This window comes from Oncorhynchus kisutch, unplaced genomic scaffold (assembly GCF_002021735.2).
Source record: "Oncorhynchus kisutch isolate 150728-3 unplaced genomic scaffold, Okis_V2 scaffold3219, whole genome shotgun sequence".
Lineage (NCBI taxonomy): Eukaryota > Metazoa > Chordata > Actinopteri > Salmoniformes > Salmonidae > Oncorhynchus > Oncorhynchus kisutch.
In genome coordinates this window covers 44,463-66,660 of record NW_022265164.1, presented here as the reverse complement: position 1 = coordinate 66,660, position 22,198 = coordinate 44,463, and the positions used below count along the sequence as shown (strand labels likewise).

The 22,198-nt window shown below is 41.9% G+C and overlaps 2 protein-coding genes across 2 annotated transcripts; both read left to right on the top strand.

The window, feature by feature from the left end:
- Positions 1-293: 293 nt before the first annotated feature.
- On the top strand, positions 294-10,408 carry LOC109881637 (zinc finger protein 436-like). Its single transcript, XM_031820306.1, has 2 exons — positions 294-974; positions 9,116-10,408. The coding sequence occupies exons 1-2, from the start codon at positions 602-604 to the stop codon at positions 9,793-9,795; spliced, it is 1,053 nt and encodes a 350-aa protein (XP_031676166.1). The 5' UTR covers positions 294-601; the 3' UTR covers positions 9,796-10,408.
- Positions 10,409-15,198: 4,790 nt separating this feature from the next.
- On the top strand, positions 15,199-21,929 carry LOC109881638 (zinc finger protein 568-like). The gene is made up of 2 exons (XM_020473749.2): positions 15,199-15,770; positions 20,580-21,929. Exons 1-2 carry the CDS (start codon positions 15,458-15,460, stop codon positions 21,593-21,595), a joined length of 1,329 nt encoding a protein of 442 aa, XP_020329338.2. The 5' UTR covers positions 15,199-15,457; the 3' UTR covers positions 21,596-21,929.
- The last annotated feature ends 269 nt before the right edge of the window (positions 21,930-22,198 follow it).

Sequence of the window (22,198 nt, the reverse complement as noted above, 5' to 3'; positions counted from 1 at the left end):
TACTCAGTACTGTTACACCGTGTAGGGGCAGTTGGGACCTACTCAGTACTGTTACACCGTGTAGGAGCTAGCTAACCTAGCTGCTAACTCATTAGGATATTATCTGTTTGTTTGATTTTCTAAATGTGCAGGAGTAAATTGTTTTAAATTCTCACTCATTAAAGATATTCGCTAATCGACACATGCTTTTCTTTATACGTCTCAATATAATAATATTATATAAATAAATGAATGAAAAATCGAATTAAGTGTCTCAAAATAAAATTAAATGTCCCTTGACTGTTACCCTCCCACCCAGCAGGTGGCGATGTGCCTGTTTCAGGGCAATGCTGCCGGTGTGACGTATAATCTAATGGACGGGACGCTTCTTCAAACAACAAAAGCGAGTTATTCACCTCGGTAGCTTTCTAGCCAACATAGACGATAAAATTGCAGATCTTTAAATGCTTTCGTTGTATATTAGCCACTGTGTTTTAAACACACTTGTCGTATCTCCTGGTTAGTTACTCAATTTAATATTTACGTTGTTGTTAGCTAGCTAGCTGGGTAAATTAGCAGTGCTAGTCTAGTCACTAATGCTAACTAGCTAACATCCCAGACCATGAGTTCACTAAGCTACTCTCCTCCTGTTAAAGAAGAGGAGGTCTGCTGGACGGAAAAAGAAGCTCTGGGGCTGAACATTGTCGTGAAAGAGGAGAAGGAAGAAGAGGATGTCACCGTAAAACAAGAAACAGAGGTTGAGGCTGTTACAGTGAAAGAAGAAGAGAAAGACGTTAAATTGACAGAAGATGAAGACGCGTTCAGAGTGAAAGAGGAAGAGGATGTTACAGTAAAAGAAGAGGAGGAAGAGAAAGAGGGGGAGATGACTGTCACAGTGAAAGAAGAGGAAGACGTTTTTGGAATGAAGGAATTGGGGGAGATTACTGTCACATTGGAGGAAGAAGAAGAGGAGACAGGAGATCTGACTAACAACAGTGAGTAATATCTTAAAATCACAGGTGTACAAACTCTGCAGTTGTTGAACCGATGTGTGGTTTTAAAGGGGCATTAGTTCTGTACTGTAGGAAAAGTTAAAGCTACAAATAGTGGCTGGCGACCAACAAAACGTTTATGGGTCAAATGCTTCCCATTACATTTTTTCACAACATTTGTAAACATCTGAATATCTCTTTCTGTAGTGCTTTGCTTGACATCACATTAAATCAAAAACCAACTCATGTCTGACTTCAAATAATGAAGAGAACAGAATCAAGACAAGGAAAATCCGATGTAGTTAGTTTTGTGCCAACAGAAATAAGGGGTTAAATGTGTGTCCCATAGGGCGGCACACAATTGGCCCAGCGTCTCCCGGAGTTAGGGGAGGGTCTGCTTGGGGTAGGCTGTCATTGTAAAATAAGAATTTGTTCTTATTAACTGGCTTGCATATAAATAAATAAAAATGTTGTTGCAAATTGCTAAATGATCAATGGCATCACCATCTTAAAACACTTCCATATGTTTGCTCAGTCTAAAAGCACCAACATTCCCCATGTTGGAAATTATGGAAAAATGACAATTTCTGTCAAACACTGTTTCTTTTCTTAACCTTTTGTAACACAAGTTAATGTTTTAAATTCCCCAAGATAAACATATTAAAACATTTGTACACATTTTTTTGTCAAATTTGTGTTTACAAATGTGTTTTGAACAGTCATTTAGATACATTCCATGTTTTTCATTCAAACCTGTGAGTGTCTGTGATTGGCTGAGAAATTAGCATTTGGGCTAATCTGACGACCTAAAATAGCCACTTATAAGGAACGCTGTGGTCTCTGGAACTCAAATCCGTTATAGACAATGGAACGCTGTGGGCTCTGGAACTCAACTCTGTTATAGACAATGGAACGCTGTGGGCTCTGGAACTCAACTCCGTTATAGACAATGGAACGCTGTGGACTCTGGAACTCAACTCCGTTATAGACAATGGAACGCTGTGGACTCTGGAACTCAACTCCGTTATAGACAATGGAACGCTGTGGGCTCTGGAACTCAACTCCGTTATAAACAATGGAACGCTGTGGGCTCTAAAACGCAACTCCGTAATAGGCAATGGAACGCTGTGGACTCTGGAACTCAACTCCGTAATAGGCAATGGAACGCTGTGGACTCTGGAACTCAACTCCGTTATAGACAATGGAACGTTGTGGGCTCTGGAACTCAACTCCGTTACAGGCAATGGAACATTATGGACTGTCAACTCTATGTACAACTTTTAATGGGTGTGCGGTGTGCGGTGAGATGGATTGAACCATACTTTTCTCATCAATCATTTCGGGGGGGAAAAAAATTGCTTAAAAACTGGAAATCAAATTTCCCTCCATCGTTAAGACAGTGTATGAATCAAATTTCCCTCCATCGTTGACAGTGGATTAATGAAATTACCCTCCATTATTAAGATAGTGGATAAATTAATTTTAAAAAGAAATCTGTCCGAAAAGGCCCATGAGAAACAGTGCTGGTTCGGATAATAGTGTAGAGATAAATAAACCTCCCACTGGGTGATGCCAGGGCAATGAATATAGACCTATAGGCTTAGGAGTCCACTGTATGGTATTACTAGGAGTCTACTGGATAGTATTACTAGGAGTCTACTGGATGGTATTACTAGGAGTCTACTGGATAGTATTACTAGGAGTCTACTGGATAGTATTACTAGGAGTCTACTGGATGGTATTACTAGGAGTTCACTGTATGGTATGACTAGGAGTCCACTGTATGGTATGACTAGGAGTCCACTGTATGGTATGACTAGGAGTCCACTGTATGGTATGACTAGGAGTCCACTGTATGGTATTAATAGGAGTCTACTGTATGGTATTAATAGGAGTCCACTGTATGGTATTAATAGGAGTCCACTGTATGGTATTAATAGGAGTCCACTGTATGGTATTAATAGGAGTCCACTGTATGGTATTAATAGGAGTCCACTGGATGGTATTACTAGGAGTCCACTGTATGGTATTAATAGGGTTAGGAGTCCACTGGATGGTATTAATAGGGTTAGGAGTCCACTGGATGGTATTACTAGGACATCACACCTGTGGGACAGGTACAGGATGGCAACAATCACTGCCCGAGTTACACCAGGAACACGCAATCCCTCCATCAGTGCTCAGACTGTCCGCAATAGGCTGAGAGAGGCTAGACTGAGGTCTTGTCGGCCTGTTAGGCAGGTCCTAACTAGACATCACCGGTAACAACATCGCCTATGGGCACAAACCCACCGTCGCTGGACCAAACAGGACTAGCAAAAAGTGTTCTTCGCTAACGAGTTGCAGTTTTGTCTATTCAGGGGTGATGGTCGGATTTGCGTTTATCGTTGAAGGAATGAGCGTTACACTGAGGCCTGTACTCTAGTACGGGATCGATTTGGAGATGGAGGGTCCGTCATGGTCTAGGGCGGTGTGTCACAGCATCATCGGACTGAGCTTGTTGTCATTGCAGGCAATCTCAACGCTGTGCGTTACAGGGAAGACATCCTCCTCCCTCATGTGGTACCCTTCCTGCAGGCTCATCCTGACATGACAATGCCACCAGCCATTCTGCTCGTTCTGTGCGTGATTTCCTGCAAAACAGGAATGTCAGTGTTCTGCCATGACCGGCGAAGAGCCCAGATCTCAATCCCATTGAGCACGTCTGGGACCTGTTGGATTGGAGGGTGAGGGCTAGGGCCATTCCCCCCCAGAAATGTCTGGGAACTTGCAGGTGCCTTGGTGTAAGAGTGGGGTAACATCTCACAGCAAGAACTGGCAAATCCGGTGCAGTCCATGAGGAGGAGATGCACTGCAGTACTTAATGCAGCTGGTGGCCAAACCAGATACTGACTGTTACTTTTGATTTTACCCCCCCCCCTTTGTTCAGGGACACATTATTCAATTTCTGTTAGTCACGTCTGTGGAACTTGTTCCGTTTATGTCTCAGTTGATGAATCTTGTTATGTTCATAGAAATATTTACATGTTAAGTTTGCTGAAAATAAACACAGTTGCTGAGTTTAGGTGTATGATTTTCATGGGACAATTGTGCAATAACTTACCTCTTCCACATGGGTACAGTAGACAGGGAAGATGTAAGGGGGGCACTGACAACAACAACAGGAATATACACTGACATCTGGCATGGAACCATTCAGATTCTGGAACCATTCAGATTCTGGAACTATTCAGATTCTAGAATGTTCATTACCTTTCCGATATCAAAATGGCTGTAATTATCTTGTTGACATGGACACATCTGAATTCAGTCTTCCTGATGGCATCAAAATAAAACTTCTACCACAGCGACCATGTTATTTTTGTGAAGCATAATGTTTTTATGTGAAAATGACTCATGGATACATTCTGAACTCATTTCACTTCATTTCGCTAATTGGTGTGTACGCAGAATAAGGTCCTAATTATCACGATTACCTTCGACCAGGGCGGCAGGTAGCTTAGAGTGGTTAGAGTGTTGGGCCAGTAACCGGAATGTTTTGCCAGATCGAATCCCCGAGCTGACAAGGTACAAAATCTGTCGTTCTGCCCTTGAACAAGGCGGTTAACCCACTGTTCCTAGGCCGTCATTGTAAATGAGAATTTGTTCTTAACATGTCGAATGCGCGTGACCAGAAAATGACTGACACCTGTTCATTCTGTTCTTATTCAGTCCAACAAGACAGTAGAAGCCTCATTCAAATTTCTATAGACGGTTGACATCTAGTGGAAGCCCTAGGAAGTGCAACGTCATTCATATCTCAAGGGGATTTCAATGGGAACTGTGTTGAAAACCTACCAACCTCAGATTTCTCACTTCCTGTTTGGATTTCTCCTCGGGTTTTTGCCTGCCATATGAGTTCTGTTATACTCACAGACATCATTCAAACAGTTTTAGAAACTTCAGAGTGTTTTCTATCCAATACTATCAATCATATGCATATATTAGTAACTGGGACTGCGTAAGGTGTTTAAGATGAGCAGAGTAAGGTGTTTAAGATGAGCAGAGTAAGGTGTTTAAGATGAGCAGAGTAAGGTGTTTAAGATGAGCAGAGTAAGGTGTTTAAGATGAGCAGAGTAAGGTGTTTAAGATGAGCAGAGTAAGGTGTTTAAGATGAGCAGAGTAAGGTGTTTAAGATGAGCAGAGTAAGGTGTTTAAGATGAGCAGAGTAAGGTGTTTAAGATGAGCAGAGTAAGGTGTTTAAGATTTAAGATGAGCAGAGTAAGGTGTTTAAGATGAGCAGAGTAAGGTGTTTAAGATGAGCAGAGTAAGGTGTTTAAGATGAGCAGAGTAAGGTGTTTAAGATGAGCAGAGTAAGGTGTTTAAGATGAGCAGAGTAAGGTGTTTAAGATGAGCAGAGTAAGGTGTTTAAGATGAGCAGAGTAAGGTGTTTAAGATGAGCAGAGTAAGGTGTTTAAGATGAGCAGAGTAAGGTGTTTAAGAAGAGCAGAGTAAGGTGTTTAAGAAGAGCAGAGTAAGGTGTTTAAGATGAGCAGAGTAACGTGTTTAAGATTTAAGATGAGCAGAGTAAGGTGTTTAAGATGAGCAGAGTAAGGTGTTTAAGATGAGCAGAGTAAGGTGTTTAAGATGAGCAGAGTAAGGTGTTTAAGAAGAGCAGAGTAAGGTGTTTAAGAAGAGCACAGTAAGGAGTAACCCCCCATCTTAACCCCTTTATGTACCATTCTAACCCCATCTTAACCCCTTAATGTACCATTCTAACCCCACCTTAATCCCTTTATGTACCATTCTAACCCCAATCTTAACCCAGTATGTACCAGTATATCCCCATCTTAACCCCCTATGTACCACTCTAACCCCATCTTAACCTCGTATGTGCCATTATATCCCCATCTTAACCCATGTATGTACCATTCTAACCCCATATTAACCCCTATATGTACCTGTACATCCCCATCTTAACCCCGTATGTACCATTCTAACCCCATCTTAATCACTCTATGTACCACTCTAACCCCATCTTAACCCCTTTATGTATGTACCATTCTAGCCCCAATGTAGCCCCTTTATGTGCCATTCTAACCCCATCTTAACCCCTTTATGTACCATTCTAACCCCATCTTAACCCATTTTATGTACCATTCTAACCCCATCTTAATCCCTTTATGTACCGTTCTAGCCCCATCTTATTTATGTACCATTCTATCTCATCTTAACCCATTTATGTACCATTCTAGCCCCAGCTTAACCCCTTTATGTGCCATTCTAACCCCATCTTAACCATGTATGTACCATTCTAACCCCGCCTTAACCCCTTTATGTACCATTCTAACCCCATCATAAGCCCATTATGTGCCATTCTAACCCCATCTTAACCCGTTTATGTACCATTCTAACCCCATCTTAACCATGTATGTACCACTCTAACCCCATCTTAACCCCTTTATGTACCATTCTAACCCCGTCTTAACCCATTTATGTACCATTCTAGCCCCATCTTAACCCACTTGGCCACTAGGTGTCATTATAGTAATTGAAGGGAGATTACATAAAACACTCTAACCCCATCTTAACCCACTTGGCCACTAGGTGTCATTATAGTAATTGAAGGGAGATTACATAAAACACTCTAGCCCCATCTTAACCCACTTGGCCACTAGGTGTCATTATAGTAATTGAAGGGAGATTACATAAAACACTCTAACCCCATCTTAACCCCTTTATGTACCATTCTAGCCCCGTCTTAACCCACTTGGCCACTAGGTGTCATTATAGTAATTGAAGGGAGATTACATAAAACACTCTAACCCCATCTTAACCCACTTGGCCACTAGGTGTCATTATAGTAATTGAAGGGAGATTACATAAAACACTCTAACCCCATCTTAACCCCTTTATGTACCATTCTAACCCCATCTTAACCCACTTGGCCACTAGGTGTCATTATAGTAATTGAAGGGAGATTACATAAAACACTCTAACCCCATCTTAACCCACTTGGCCACTAGGTGTCATTATAGTAATTGAAGGGAGATTTACATAAAACACTCTAACCCCATCTTAACCCACTTGGCCACTAGGTGTCATTATAGTAATTGAAGGGAGATTATATAAAACACTCTAACCCCATCTTAACCCACTTGGCCACTAGGTGTCATTATAGTAATTGAAGGGAGATTATATAAAACACTCTAACCCCATCTTAACCCACTTGGCCACTAGGTGTCATTATAGTAATTGAAGGGAGATTTACATAAAACATTTCTATTCGATAATAAATGTTCAAAATAAGTTCTATACATATTTTATTTTACAAAATGGCTGAGTTGTAGCGACACATTAGCTAGGATAGGATTATACAAGATGCTTTTTTTCCAGTGGAGATTAGTTGATACATTGCCTGGCTGGGCTGTGGGACAGTGGAGATTAGTTGATACATTGCCTGGCTGGGCTGTGGGACAGCGGAGATTAGTTGATACATTTCCTGGCTGGGCTGTGGGACAGTGGAGATTAGTTGATACATTGCCTGGCTGGGCTGTGGGACAGTGGAGATTAGTTGATACATTGCCTGGCTGGGCTGTGGGACAGTGGAGATTAGTTGATACATTGCCTGGCTGGGCTGTGGGACAGTGGAGATTAGTTGATACATTGCCTGGCTGGGCTGTGGGACAGTGGAGATTAGTTGATACATTGCCTGGCTGGGCTGTGGGACAGTGGAGATTAGTTGATACATTGCCTGGCTGGGCTGTGGGACAGTGGAGATTAGTTGATACATTGCCTGGCTGGGCTGTGGGACAGTGGAGATTAGTTGATACATTTCCTGGCTGGGCTGTGGGACAGTGGAGATTAGTTGATACATTGCCTGGCTGGGCTGTGGGACAGTGGAGATTAGTTGATACATTGCCTGGCTGGGCTGTGGGACAGTGGAGATTAGTTGATACATTTCCTGGAAGGGCTGTGGGACAGTGGAGATTAGTTGATACATTGCCTGGCTGGGCTGTGGGACAGTGGAGATTAGTTGATACATTGCCTGGCTGGGCTGTGGGACAGTGGAGATTAGTTGATACATTGCCTGGCTGGGCTGTGGGACAGTGGAGATTAGTTGATACATTGCCTGGCAGGGCTTTGGGACAGTGGAGATTAGTTGATACATTGCCTGGCTGGGCTGTGGGACAGTGGAGATTAGTTGATACATTGCCTGGCTGGGCTTTGGGACAGTGGAGATTAGTTGATACATTGCCTGGCTGGGCTTTGGGACAGTGGAGATTAGTTGATACATTGCCTGGCTGGGCTGTGGGACAGTGGAGATTAGTTGATACATTTCCTGGCTGGGCTGTGGGACAGTGGAGATTAGTTGATACATTGCCTGGCTGGGCTGTGGGACAGTGGAGATTAGTTGATACATTGCCTGGCTGGGCTGTGGGACAGTGGATGTGTAGGAATGATTTGAAATGGAACTGGTAACCGCCATTACCTGGGTAGTATTGTGAATAACTAATGGCTATTAACCAATCGGCATCCAGGATCCAAATGTAAAGTTGAATAATGAGGCATCTAGTCATCAAATCAGATTTTATTTGTCACATCTGCTGAATACAACAGGAATACCACAAGGCCTTAAACAACAATGCCGTTTTCAGAAAAATAATAGTTAAGTAACAAATCGATGAATAAAAATAACTACAAATTAAAGAGCAGCATCAGACTGCTGTGTGCAGAAACATTATGTTATAAATAATGTGAAAGAACTGTTATTAACCAATCGGCATCCAGGATCCAAATGTACGAGGGATCTAGTCATCAAATCAGATTTTATTTGTCACAGGTACCGAATACAACAGGAACACAACCAGCCCTTAACCAGCAATGCAGTTTTAAGAACAATAAGTGTTAAGTAGCAAATAGATGAATACAAACAAATAATTAAAGAGCAGCAATAGACTGTGACAGAAACATTATGTACAAACTAAGTTACAAATAATGTGAAAGAACACACACAATAACACAATTGGTTAAGAGCCTGTTTAACAGCAGCCATCTCCTCCTGCGCCACTATATTTTACATCAGGGCAATGGATTAAACCTCATAGGAAGAGCAGATTTCATTCAGGTCTCTCTGTTTAACTAAATACTCTTGTCTTTGGCAGGAGAGAGACCAGACTCTCACTCTGACAGACGAAAGAAGAGTCCTTCAGGGGAACCAGACCCAGAGACGCCCAAACCAGGGAGACGACACCACTGCTCCCAGTGTAATTTGAGTTATAAGTTTTTATGGAAACTGAAACAGCATGAGAGGACACACATAGGGGAAAAGCCACACCACTGCTCCCAGTGTGGAAAGAGTTTTACCCTGTTAGGGAACCTGAAAAAGCATAAAGGAATACACACAGGAGAAAAGCCTTTCCAATGTTCCCAGTGTGGAAAGAGATTTTCACGATCACAGGAACTAAAATCACATGAGATGAAACACACAGGGGATAAACCACACCACTGCTCCCATTGTGGAAAGAGTTTTACCCAGTTAGGGACCCTGAACAAACATAAGAGAATACACTCAGGAGAAAAGCCTTACCACTGCTCCCAGTGTGGAAAGCGTTTTATACAGTTAGGGAATCTGAACAACCATAATATAATACACACAGAAGAAAAGCCTTTCCAATGTTTCTACTGTGGAAAGAGATTTTCAAGATCACAGGACCTAAAATCACATGAGATGATACACACGGGGGAAAAGCCACACCACTGCTCCCATTGTGGAAAGAGTTTTACCCAGTTAGGAAGCCTGAACAAACATAAGAAGAGAATACACTCTGGAGAGAAATCTTAACATACTTTCCTGGACAGAGGACCTGAAATCACATGACAGAATAGAGGCTGTGTACTGATGTATGTTTTGAGGTAGTTTTTAAATTAAATGTTGATATAAAAAAATATGATTTGGATATTTTAAAATTACAATTATTAAATAGATTAGTAGAATGTGCATTTCTTGATTTTAACCTAGAAATGTTATGAATTTCGTTGTTGTGTTTCATTGAGTTGTTGTGTATACTAGTCTTCATCCTAAAGGTTTATGAACATTTGATGATGATGTTCTGATGACGTTGACAATTTTTTGGACATGAAGAACACTCACTTCCTCATGAATGTTCCCATCGGTATTATTCCACCATGTCAGAGAAAACACAGGTGCTGATTTGATTAATGGAACATATTGTTGTCTGAATATAAATATAATGTGGAACGGTACTAGTGGACATAACATTATATACATCTGTGTATTGTTACATTATACATTATAGACCTAGGTGGTTTTTAAAATTGGATTATATATGTTTGTTTGACTGAATGAACCAGAAATTGCCTAATGTGCAGATGTGTAGTAGATGTTAAGTTTGTTTTCAAATCTAACTCATTAAAAATGTTCACTAATCAATCAACACATGCTTCTCTTTATACAGCTCACTGCTTCTTGACACACTACTCACTTAACCCGGAAGCCAGCCACACCATTGTGTCTTAGGAAACACCGTACACAGCAACTAAAATCACCGGTACAGAGTCAATGTGGAGGCTATATACAGGGTATTACGGTACAGAGTCAATGTGGAGGCTATATACAGGGGGTACCAGTACAGAGTCAATGTGGAGGCTATATACAGGGGGTACCAGTACAGAGTCAATGTGGAGGCTATATACAGGGGGTACCAGTACAGAGTCAATGTGGAGGCTATAAACAGGGGGTACCGGGACAGAGTCAATGTGGTGGTTATATACAGGGGGTACCAGGACAGAGTCAATGTGGAGGCTATATACAGGGGGTACCGGGACAGAGTCAATGTGGAGGCTATATACAGGGGGTACCGGTACAGAATCAATGTGGAGGCTATATACAGGGGGTACCGGGACAGAGTCAATGTGTAGACTATATACAGGGGCAGGCAATGTGCAGGGGCACCGGTTAGTTGAGGTAATTGAGGTAATTTGTACATGTAGGTAGAGTTATTAAAGTGACTATGCATCGATAATAACAGAGTTGCAGCAGTGTAAAAGGGGGCCAATGCAAATAGTCTGGGTAGTCATTTGATTAGATGTACAGGATTCTTATGGCTTGAGGGTAGAAACGGTTTAAAAGCCTCTTGGACCTAGACTTGGTGCTCAGGTACTGCTTGCCGTGCGGTATCAGAGAGAACAGTCTATGACTAGAGTGGCTGGAGTCTTTGACAATTTTTAGGGCCTTCCCCTGACACCGTCTGGTATATAAGTCCTGGATGGCAGGAAGCTTGGCCCCAGTGATGTACTGCGCCGTACGCACTACCCTCTGTAGTGCCTTGCGGTTGGAGGTCGAGCAGTTGCCATACCAGGCAGTGATGCAACCCGTAAGGATGCTCAATGGTACAGTTGTAGAACCTTTTGAGGATCTGAGGACCCATGCCAAATCTTTTCAGTCTCCTGAGGGGAAATAGGTTTTGTTGTGCCCTCTGTTGGTGATGTGGATGCCAAGGAACCTGAAGCTCTCAACCTGCTCCACTAAATCCCCGTCGATGAGAATGGGGGCATGCTCGGTCCTCTTTTTCCTGTAGTCCACAATCATCTCCTTTATATTGATCACGTTAAGGGAGAGGTTGTTGTCCTTGCACCACACCGTCAGGTCTCTGACCCCCTCCCTATAGGCTGTCTCGTCGTTGCCGATGATCAGGCCTAACACTGTTGTGTCATCGGCAAACTTAATGATGGTGTTGATGGTGGAGTTGTGCCTGGCCGTGCAGTCATGAGTGAACAGGTAGTACAGGAGAGCACGCACCCCTGATGGGCACCCATTTGAGGATCAGCGTGGAGGATGTGTTGTTACCTACCCTTACCACCTGGGGGCGGCCAGTCAGGAAGTCCAGGATCCAGTTTTAGAGGGAGGTGTTTAGTTCCAGGGTCCTTAGCTTATTGATGAGCTTTGAGGGCACTATAGTTTTGAATGAGGAGCTGCAGTCAATGAATAGCAATCTCACATAGTTGTTCCTTTTGTTCAGGTATGAAAGGGCAGTGTGGAGTGCAATAGAGATTGCATGGGGCGGTATGCAAATTGGAGTGGGTCTAGGGTCTAATGGTGTTGATGTGAGCCATGACCAGCCTTTCAAAGCACTTCATGGCAACAGACGTGAGTGCTACGGGTCAGTAGTCATTTAGGAAGGTTACCTTAGTGTTCTTGGGCACAAGGACTATGGTGGTCTGCTTGAAACATGTTGGTATTACAGACTCAGTCAGGGACTGGTTGAAAATGTCATTTTGTGTGGAAAGACCCACCTCATTGGTTAATATTCACTGTAGCAGAAACATCTGTTGGGTTGGTAGAATGTGGAAAGAAGTACTGAGTAAGTCCAAACTGCTCCTACACGGTGTAACAGTACTGAGTAGGTCCAAACTGCTCCTACACGGTGTAAGAGTACTGAGTAGGTCCAAACTGCTCCTACACGGTGTAACAGTACTGAGTAGGTCCAAACTGCTCCTACACGGTGTAACAGTACTGAGTAGGTCCAAACTGCTCCTACACAGTACTGAGTAGGTCCAAACTGCTCCTACACGGTGTAACAGTACTGAGTAGGTCCAAACTGCTCCTACACAGTACTGAGTAGGTCCAAACTGCTCCTACACGGTGTAACAGTACTGAGTAGGTCCAAACTGCTCCTACACAGTGTAACAATACTGAGTAGGTCTAAACTGCTCCTACATGGTGTAACAGTACTGAGTAGGTCCAAACTGCTCCTACACGGTGTAACAGTACTGAGTAGGTCCAAACTGCTCCTGCACGGTGTAACAGTACTGAGTAGGTCCAAACTGCTCCTACACGGTGTAACAGTACTGAGTAGGTCCAAACTGCTCCTACACAGTGTAACAGTACTGAGTAGGTCCAAACTGCTCCTACACGGTGTAACAGTACTGAGTAGGTCCAAACTGCTCCTACACGGTGTAACAGTACTGAGTAGGTCCAAACTGCTCCTACACGGTGTAACAGAACTGAGTAGGTCCAAACTGCTCCTACACGGTGTAACAGTACTGAGTAGGTCCAAACTGCTCCTACACGGTGTAACAGTACTGAGTAGGTCCAAACTGCTCCTACACAGTGTAACAGTACTGAGTAGGTCCAAACTGCTCCTACACGGTGTAACAGTACTGAGTAGGTCCAAACTGCTCCTACACGGTGTAACAGTACTGAGTAGGTTCAAACTGCTCCTACACGGTGTAACAGTACAGAGTAGGTCCAAACTGCTCCTACGCGGTGTAACAGAACTGAGTAGGTCCAAACTGCTCCTACGCGGTGTAACAGTACTGAGTAGGTCCAAACTGCTCCTACACGGTGTAACAGTACTGAGTAGGTCCAAACTGCTCCTACACGGTGTAACAGTACTGAGTAGGTCCAAACTGCTCCTACACGGTGTAACAGTACTGAGTAGGTCCAAACTGCTCCTACACGGTGTAACAGTACTGAGTAGGTCCAAACTGCTCCTACACGGTGTAACAGTACTGAGTAGGTCCAAACTGCTCCTACACGGTGTAACAGTACTGAGTAGGTCCAAACTGCTCCTACACGGTGTAACAGAACTGAGTAGGTCCAAACTGCTCCTACACGGTGTAACAGTACTGAGTAGGTCCAAACTGTTCCTACGTGGTGTAACAGTACTGAGTAGGTCCAAACTGCTCCTACACGGTGTAACAGTACTGAGTAGGTCCAAACTGCTCCTACACGGTGTAACAGTACTGAGTAGGTCCAAACTGCTCCTACACGGTGTAACAGTACTGAGTAGGTCCAAACTGCTCCTACACGGTGTAACAATACTGAGTAGGTCCAAACTGCTCCTACACGGTGTAACAGTACTGAGTAGGTCCAAACTGCTCCTACACGGTGTAACAGTACTGAGTAGGTCCAAACTGCTCCTACACGGTGTAACAGTACTGAGTAGGTCCAAACTGCTCCTACACGGTGTAACAGAACTGAGTAGGTCCAAACTGCTCCTACACGGTGTAACAGTACTGAGTAGGTCCAAACTGCTCCTACACGGTGTAACAGTACTGAGTAGGTCCAAACTGCTCCTACACAGTGTAACAGTACTGAGTAGGTCCAAACTGCTCCTACACGGTGTAACAGTACTGAGTAGGTCCAAACTGCTCCTACACGGTGTAACAGTACTGAGTAGGTTCAAACTGCTCCTACACGGTGTAACAGTACAGAGTAGGTCCAAACTGCTCCTACATGGTGTAACAGAACTGAGTAGGTCCAAACTGCTCCTACATGGTGTAACAGAACTGAGTAGGTCCAAACTGCTCCTACGCGGTGTAACAGTACTGAGTAGGTCCAAACTGCTCCTACACGGTGTAACAGTACTGAGTAGGTCCAAACTGCTCCTTCACGGTGTAACAGTACTGAGTAGGTCCAAACTGTTCCTACGTGGTGTAACAGTACTGAGTAGGCCCAAACTGCTCCTACACGGTGTAACAGTACTGAGTAGGTCCAAACTGCTCCTACACGGTGTAACAGTACTGAGTAGGTCCAAACTGCTCCTACACGGTGTAACAGTACTGAGTAGGTCCAAACTGCTCCTACAAGGTGTAACAGTACTGAGTAGGTCCAAACTGCTCTTACACGGTGTAACAGTACTGAGTAGGTCCAAACAGCTCCTACAAGGTGTAACAGTACTGAGTAGGTCCAAACTGCTCCTACATGGTGTAACAGTACTGAGTAGGTCCAAACTGCTCCTACACGGTGTAACAGTACTGAGCTGTATTCAGTATGGAAAAGTACTAGAACATTCAATTAAATATTAACGGTACTGTACTGAGCGACTAGTTGAAAAACAGGGAGGGAGTTGTGGGTTCAAAATGGACCACTGCCTTTAAAATGCATTACTCATTACCCAGAGAAAACTAACCAATGAGGTGGGTCTTTCCACATTCTACAAACCCAACAGATGTTTCTACTACAGGGAATATTAACCAATGAGGTGGGTCTTTACACATTCTACCAACCCAACAGATGTTTCTACTACAGGGAATATTAACCAATTAGGTGTGTCTTTCCACATTCTACCAACCCAACAGATGTTTCTACAGTGAGTATTAACCAAAATGGAAATTTCCCTTGACTGTGTTACCCTCCCACCCAGCAGGTGGCGATGTGCCTGTTTCAGGGCAATGCTGCCGGTGTGACGTATAATCTAATGGACTTCTTCAAACAACGAAAGCGAGTTATTCACCTCCGTAGCTTTCGAGCACCTCGGTATCTTACCAGCCAACATAGACGATAAAATTGCAGATCTTTAAATGCTTTCGTTGTATATTAGGCACTGTGTTTTAAACACACTTGTCGTATCTATTAGCTAGTTACACCATTGAATTTAATATTTACGTTGTTGTTAGCTAGCTAGCTAGCTGGGTAAATTAGCAGTAGTGCTAGTCTTGTCACTAACTAACTAGCTAGCTATCTAGCTAACATCCCAACCATGAGCTCACTAAACGAGTCCCCCACTTCTAAAGAAGAGGTCTGCTGGACGGAGAAAGACACTCTGGGGCTGAACATTGTCGTGAAAGAGGAGAAGGAAGAAGAGGATGTCACCGTAAAACAAGAAACAGAGGGTGAGGCTGTTACAGTGATAGAAGAAGAGAAAGACGTTAAATTGACAGAAGATGAAGACACGTTCAGAGTGAAAGAGGAGGATATTACAGTAAAGGAGGAAGAGGAGGATGACGTTTTTGGATTGGGGGAGGTGACTGTCACATTGGAAGAAGAGGAGAAAGAAGATCTGATTAACAACAGTGAGTAATATCTTAAATACAGGGAAGACGAGACAAGGAAGGATAATTTTTATCAAATTTTGATCTGGATGAAATGTAATAATAATAATAATTACCACAGGTTATTTAAAATCCGATGGAGTTAGTTTTGTGCCAACAGAAATAAGGGGTTAAATGTGTGCCAAAAAAAAACAAAAAATATTTCCTGATCTTTTATATCTGCTAGATCTAGGACAGACACTTCAAAACCTTATTAATCAACATTTTGACTGTCATTTTTGCCATTCATGAATGTGTTGTTAAAATGCGTTTCTATGAGCTATAGTAGTAAAGGACAAATAAAATATTTTATCAAATGTTTAAATATTTTGTGGGGGGGGGGGACCTAAAGGGATCCTACAATTCTTAATCTAATAGCTAAATGATCAATGGCATCACCATCTTAAAACACTTCCATATGTTTGCTCAGTCTAAAAACACCAGCATTCCCCATGTTGGAAATTATGGAAAAATGGATCATTTATATCATTTATATATTTATATTTTCTTAACCTTTTGTAACAGTTACTGTTTTAAATTAACCAAGATAAACATATTAAAACATTTGTACACATTTTTTTTGTCAAATTTACTTTTTACAAATATGTTTTCCATGTTTTGAACAGTCATTTAGATACATTTCATCCATTAAATTTTTTTCCATTCAAAAGTTGTGTGTGTCTGTGATAGGCTGAGAAATTAGCATTTGGGCTAATCTGACGACCTAAAATAGCCACTTATAAGGAACGCTGTGGTCTCTGGAACTCAACTCCGTTATAGACAATGGAACGCTGTGGGCTCTGGAACTCAACTCTGTTATAGACAATGGAACGCTGTGGACTCTGGAACTCAACTCTGTTATAGACAATGGAACGCTGTGGTCTCTGGAACTCAACTCTGTTATAGACAATGGAACGCTGTGGACTCTGGAACTCAACTCTGTTATAGACAATGGAACGCTGTGGTCTCTGGAACTCAACTCTGTTATAGACAATGGAACGCTGTGGACTCTGGAACTCAACTCTGTTATAGACAATGGAACGCTGTGGTCTCTGGAACTCAACTCTGTTATAGACAATGGAATGCTGTGGACTCTGGAACTCAACTCTGTTATAGACAATGGAACGCTGTGGACTCTGGAACTCAACTCCGTTATAGACAATGGAACGCTGTGGGCTCTGGAACTCAACTCCGTTATAGACAATGGAACGCTGTGGACTCTGGAACTCAACTCCGTTATAGACAATGGAACGCTGTGGGCTCTGGAACTCAACTCTGTTATAGACAATGGAACGCTGTGGACTCTGGAACTCAACTCCGTTATAGACAATGGAATGCTGTGGACTCTGGAACTCAACTCTGTTATAGACAATGGAACGCTGTGGACTCTGGAACTCAACTCCGTTATAGACAATGGAACGCTGTGGGCTCTGGAACTCAACTCCGTTATAGACAATGGAACGCTGTGGACTCTGGAACTCTACTCCGTTATAGACAATGGAACGCTGTGGACTATCAACTCTGGAAGCTTAATATGTATTTACATATTAACCCTCTTTATGTTATAATGGCTGTTACTCTCCCCGGGGCCAACTGTGGGGTGTCTCCACATCTATATTTGTACATACAGTACCTATAGAAAGTCTGTACCCTTCTTGAATTTATTTTCTTCAGTTTATTTAAATTCTACAGCTCAACGGCAGAGTCATGTCCTAAGTGTAAAACGAACGGTGACTCCATGATTCAGGCCTTCTGCGAGTGCTATAAAGTCCAAACATTATATTGTTAGATTAAAGGAGTAACTCTGTTTGGCTTGAAACATTCTTCCCCACCTCAAGTTCAACTGTCAGTCAGTCCTATAATATCCACACCAAACCATAGCCCTATAATATCCACACCAAACCATAGTCCTATAATATCCTCACCAAACCATAGTCCTATAATATCCTCACCAAACCATAGTCCTATAATATCCTCACCAAACCATAGCCCTATAATATCCACACCAAACCATAGTCCTATAATATCCACACCAAACCATAGTCCTATAATATCCACACCAAACCATAGTCCTATAATATCCACACCAAACCATAGTCCTATAATATCCACACCAAACCATAGTCCTATAATATCCACACCAAACCATAGTCCTATAATATCCACACCAAACCATAGTCCTATAATATCCACACCAAACCATAGATAAGCCCTATAATAACCAAACCATATTCCTATAATATCCACACATAACCATAGCCCTATAATATCCACACCAAACCATAGTCCTATAATATCCACACCAACCCATAGTCCTATAATATCCACACCAAACCATAACTAAACCCTATAATATCCACACCAAACCATAGCCCTATAATATCCTCACCAAACCATAGTCCTATAATATCCACACCAAACCATAGTCCTATAATATCCACACCAAACCATAGTCCTATAATATCCACACCAAACCATAGCCCTATAATATCCACACCAAACCATAGTCCTATAATATCCACACCAAACCATAGTCCTATAATATCCACACCAAACCATAGTCCTATAATATCCACACCAAACCATAGCCCTATAATATCCACACCAAACCATAGTCCTATAATATCCACACCAAACCATAGTCCTATAATATCCACACCAACCCATAGTCCTATAATATCCACACCAAACCATAACTAAACCGTATAATATCCACACCAAACCATAGTCCTATAATATCCACACCAAACCATAGTCCTATAATATCCACACCAAACCGTAGTCCTATAATATCCACACCAAACCATAACTAAACCCTATAATATCCACACCAAACCATAGTCCTATAATATCCACACCAAACCATAGTCCTATAATATCCACACCAAACCATAGTCCTATAATATCCACACCAAACCGTAGTCCTATAATATCCACACCAAACCATAGTCCTATAATATCCACACCAAACCATAGTCCTATAATATCCACACCAAACCATAGTCCTATAATATCCACACCAAACCATAGTCCTATAATATCCACACATAACCATAGTCCTATAATATCCACACCAAACCATAGTCCTATAATATCCACACCAAACCATAGTCCTATAATATCCACACCAAACCATAGTCCTATAATATCCACACCAAACCATAGTCCTATAATATCCACACCAAACCATAGTCCTATAATATCCACACCAAACCATAGTCCTATAATAACCACACCAAACCATAGTCCTATAATATCCACACCAAACCATAGTCCTATAATATCCACACCAAACCATAGTCCTATAATATCCACACCAAACCATAGTCCTATAATATCCACACCAAACCATAGTCCTATAATATCCACACCAACCCATAGTCCTATAATATCCACACCAAACCATAACTAAACCCTATAATATCCACACCAAACCATAGCCCTATAATATCCTCACCAAACCATAGTCCTATAATATCCACACCAAACCATAGCCCTATAATATCCACACCAAACCATAGTCCTATAATATCCACACCAAACCATAGTCCTATAATATCCACACCAAACCATAGTCCTATAATATCCACACCAAACCATAACTAAACCCTATAATATCCAAACCATAGTCCTATAATATCCACACCAAACCATAACTAAACCCTATACTATCCAAACCATAGTCCTATAATATCCACACCAAACCATAACTAAACCCTATAATATCCAAACCATAGTCCTATAATATCCACACCAAACCTAAACAAAAGTTTCTAAACTTTATTAGGGTAATAGCAAACGTAGTCCTGAGTCAAGTCATTGTTTATGGGGAAAATATAAACTCGTTATTATATTGCAGCATTAAGTTTAGCATCTCACACTTTTTCCATTTCATGGTTTGAGTGCGAGTAACCCTATAGGCATACTGGTAATTATATTATGTTGCAGAAAACACAACAGTAACTTAATTTTGCCATAGAAAAGAGAATTAAACAAAACACTTGTTGCATACCATTCTAGCCCCATCGTCACCCCTTATCTACCATTCTAGCCCCATCTTAACCCCTTATGTACCATTCTAGCCCCATCCTCACCCCTTATCTACCATTCTAGCCCCATCTTCACCCCTTATCTACCATTCTAGCCCCATCTTAACCCGTTATGTACCAGTCTAGCCCCATCTTAACCCGTTATGTACCAGTCTAGCCCCATCTTAACCCGTTTTATTACCATTCTAGCCCCATCTTAATAACCCCTTATGTACCATTCTAGTAGCCAGCCAACAATTGGTCACTAGATTATACAAGATGCTTTTTTCCAGTGGAGATTAGTTGATGAATTTCCTGGCAGGGCTGTGGAACAGTGGATGTGTAGGGATAATTCAAATGGAACTGTTATTAACCAATCGGCATCCAGGATCCAATTGTACGAGGGATCTAGTCATCAAATCAGATTTTATTTGTCACAGGTACCGAATACAACAGGAACACAACCAGCCCTTAACCAACAATGCAGTTTTAAGAAAAATAAGTGTTAAGTAGCAAATAGATGAATAAAAACAAATAATTAAAGAGCAGCAATAGACTGTGACAGAAACATTATGTACAAACTAAGTTACAAATAATGTGAAAGAACACACACAAATACACAATTGGTTAAGAGCCTGTAAAACACAGCCATCTCCTCCTGCGCCACTATATTTTACAACAGGGTAATGGATTAAACCTCATAGGAAGAGCAGGAGATTTCATTCAGGTCTCTCTGTTTAACTAAATACTCTGTCTTTGGCAGGAGAGAGACCAGACTCTCACTCTGACAGACGGAAGAAGAGTCCTTCAGGGGAACCAGACCCAGAGACGCCCAAACCAGTGAGACGACACCACTGCTCCCAGTGTAATTTGAGTTTTAAGTGGTTATGGAAGCTGAAACAGCATGATAGGACACACACAGGGGAGAAGCCACACCACTGCTCCCAGTGTGGAAAGAGTTTTACCCTGTTAGGGAACCTGAAAAAGCATAAAGGAATACACACAGGAGAAAAGCCTTTCCAATGTTCCCAGTGTGGAAAGAGATTTTCACGATCACAGCACCTAAAATCACATGAGAGGACACACACAGGGGATAAACCACACCACTGCTCCCAGTGTGGAAAGAGTTTTACCCAGTTGGGGAGCCTGAAAAAGCATAAAGGAATACACACAGGAGAAAAACCTTTCCAATGTTCCCAGTGTGGAAAGACATTTTCAGGATTGCATCACCTAAAATCACACGAGAGGACACACACAGGGGAGAAGCCACACCATTGTGCCCTGTGTGGAAAGGATTTTACCCAGTTAGGGAACCTAAAAAAACATCAGATGAAACACACAGGAGAAAAGCCTTTCCAATGTTCCCAGTGTGGGAAAAGATTTTCACGGTCACAGGAACTAAAATCACATGAGATGACACACACAGGGGAGAAACCACACCACTGCTCCCAGTGTGGGAAAAGTTTTTCCCAGTTAGGGAGCCTGAACAAACATAAGAGAATACACTCAGGAGAAAAGCCTTACCACTGCTCCCAGTGTGGAAAGAGTTTTACCCAGTTAGGGAACCTGAACAACCATAATATAATACACACAGAAGAAAAGCCGTTCCAATGTTCCCACTGTGGAAATAGATTTTCACGTTCACAGGACCTAAAATCACATGAAAGGACACACACGGGGGAGAAACCACACCACTGCACCCATTGTGGAATGCGTTTTACCCAGTTAGGAAGCCTGAACAAACATAAGAAGAGAATACACTCTGGAGAGAAATCTTAACATACTTTCCTGGACAGAGGACCTGAAATCACATGACAGAATAGAGGCTGTGTACTGACGTATGTTTTCGTTTTTTATTAAATGTTGATATGCAAAATATGATTTGGATATTTTTAAATTACAATTATTAAATAGATTAGTAGAATGTGCATTTCTTGATTTTTTTACCTGGAAATGTTATGAATTTAGTAAAAAGCATTTTATCAAAGCAACATATCTTTTAATATAAATCTGAATATCTAGTGAATGTTCATTATATACATCTACATGATGTATTGTTACACCATGTAGGAGCAGTATAGACCTAGTCTGGTCATTATATACATCTACATGATGTATTGTTACACCATGTAGGAGCAGTATAGACCTAGTCTGTTCATTATCTAAATGATGTATTGTTACACCATGTAGGAGCAGTATAGACCTAGTCTGTTCATTATCTACATGATGTATTGTTACACCATGTAGGAGCAGTATAGACCTAGTCTGTTCATTATATACATCTACATGATGTATTGTTACACCATGTAGGAGCAGTATAGACCTAGTCTGTTCATTATATACATCTACATGATGTATTGTTACACCGTGTAGGAGCAGAAT

Coding starts and splice junctions, on each gene's coding strand:
- LOC109881637 (XM_031820306.1), top strand. CDS start 602: ATGAGTTCACTAAGCTACTCTCCTCCTGTTAAAGAAGAGGAGGTCTGC. Junction 975..9,115: donor AGGAGATCTGACTAACAACA/GTGAGTAATATC, acceptor TGTCTTTGGCAG/GAGAGAGACCAGACTCTCAC.
- LOC109881638 (XM_020473749.2), top strand. CDS start 15,458: ATGAGCTCACTAAACGAGTCCCCCACTTCTAAAGAAGAGGTCTGCTGG. Junction 15,771..20,579: donor AGAAGATCTGATTAACAACA/GTGAGTAATATC, acceptor TGTCTTTGGCAG/GAGAGAGACCAGACTCTCAC.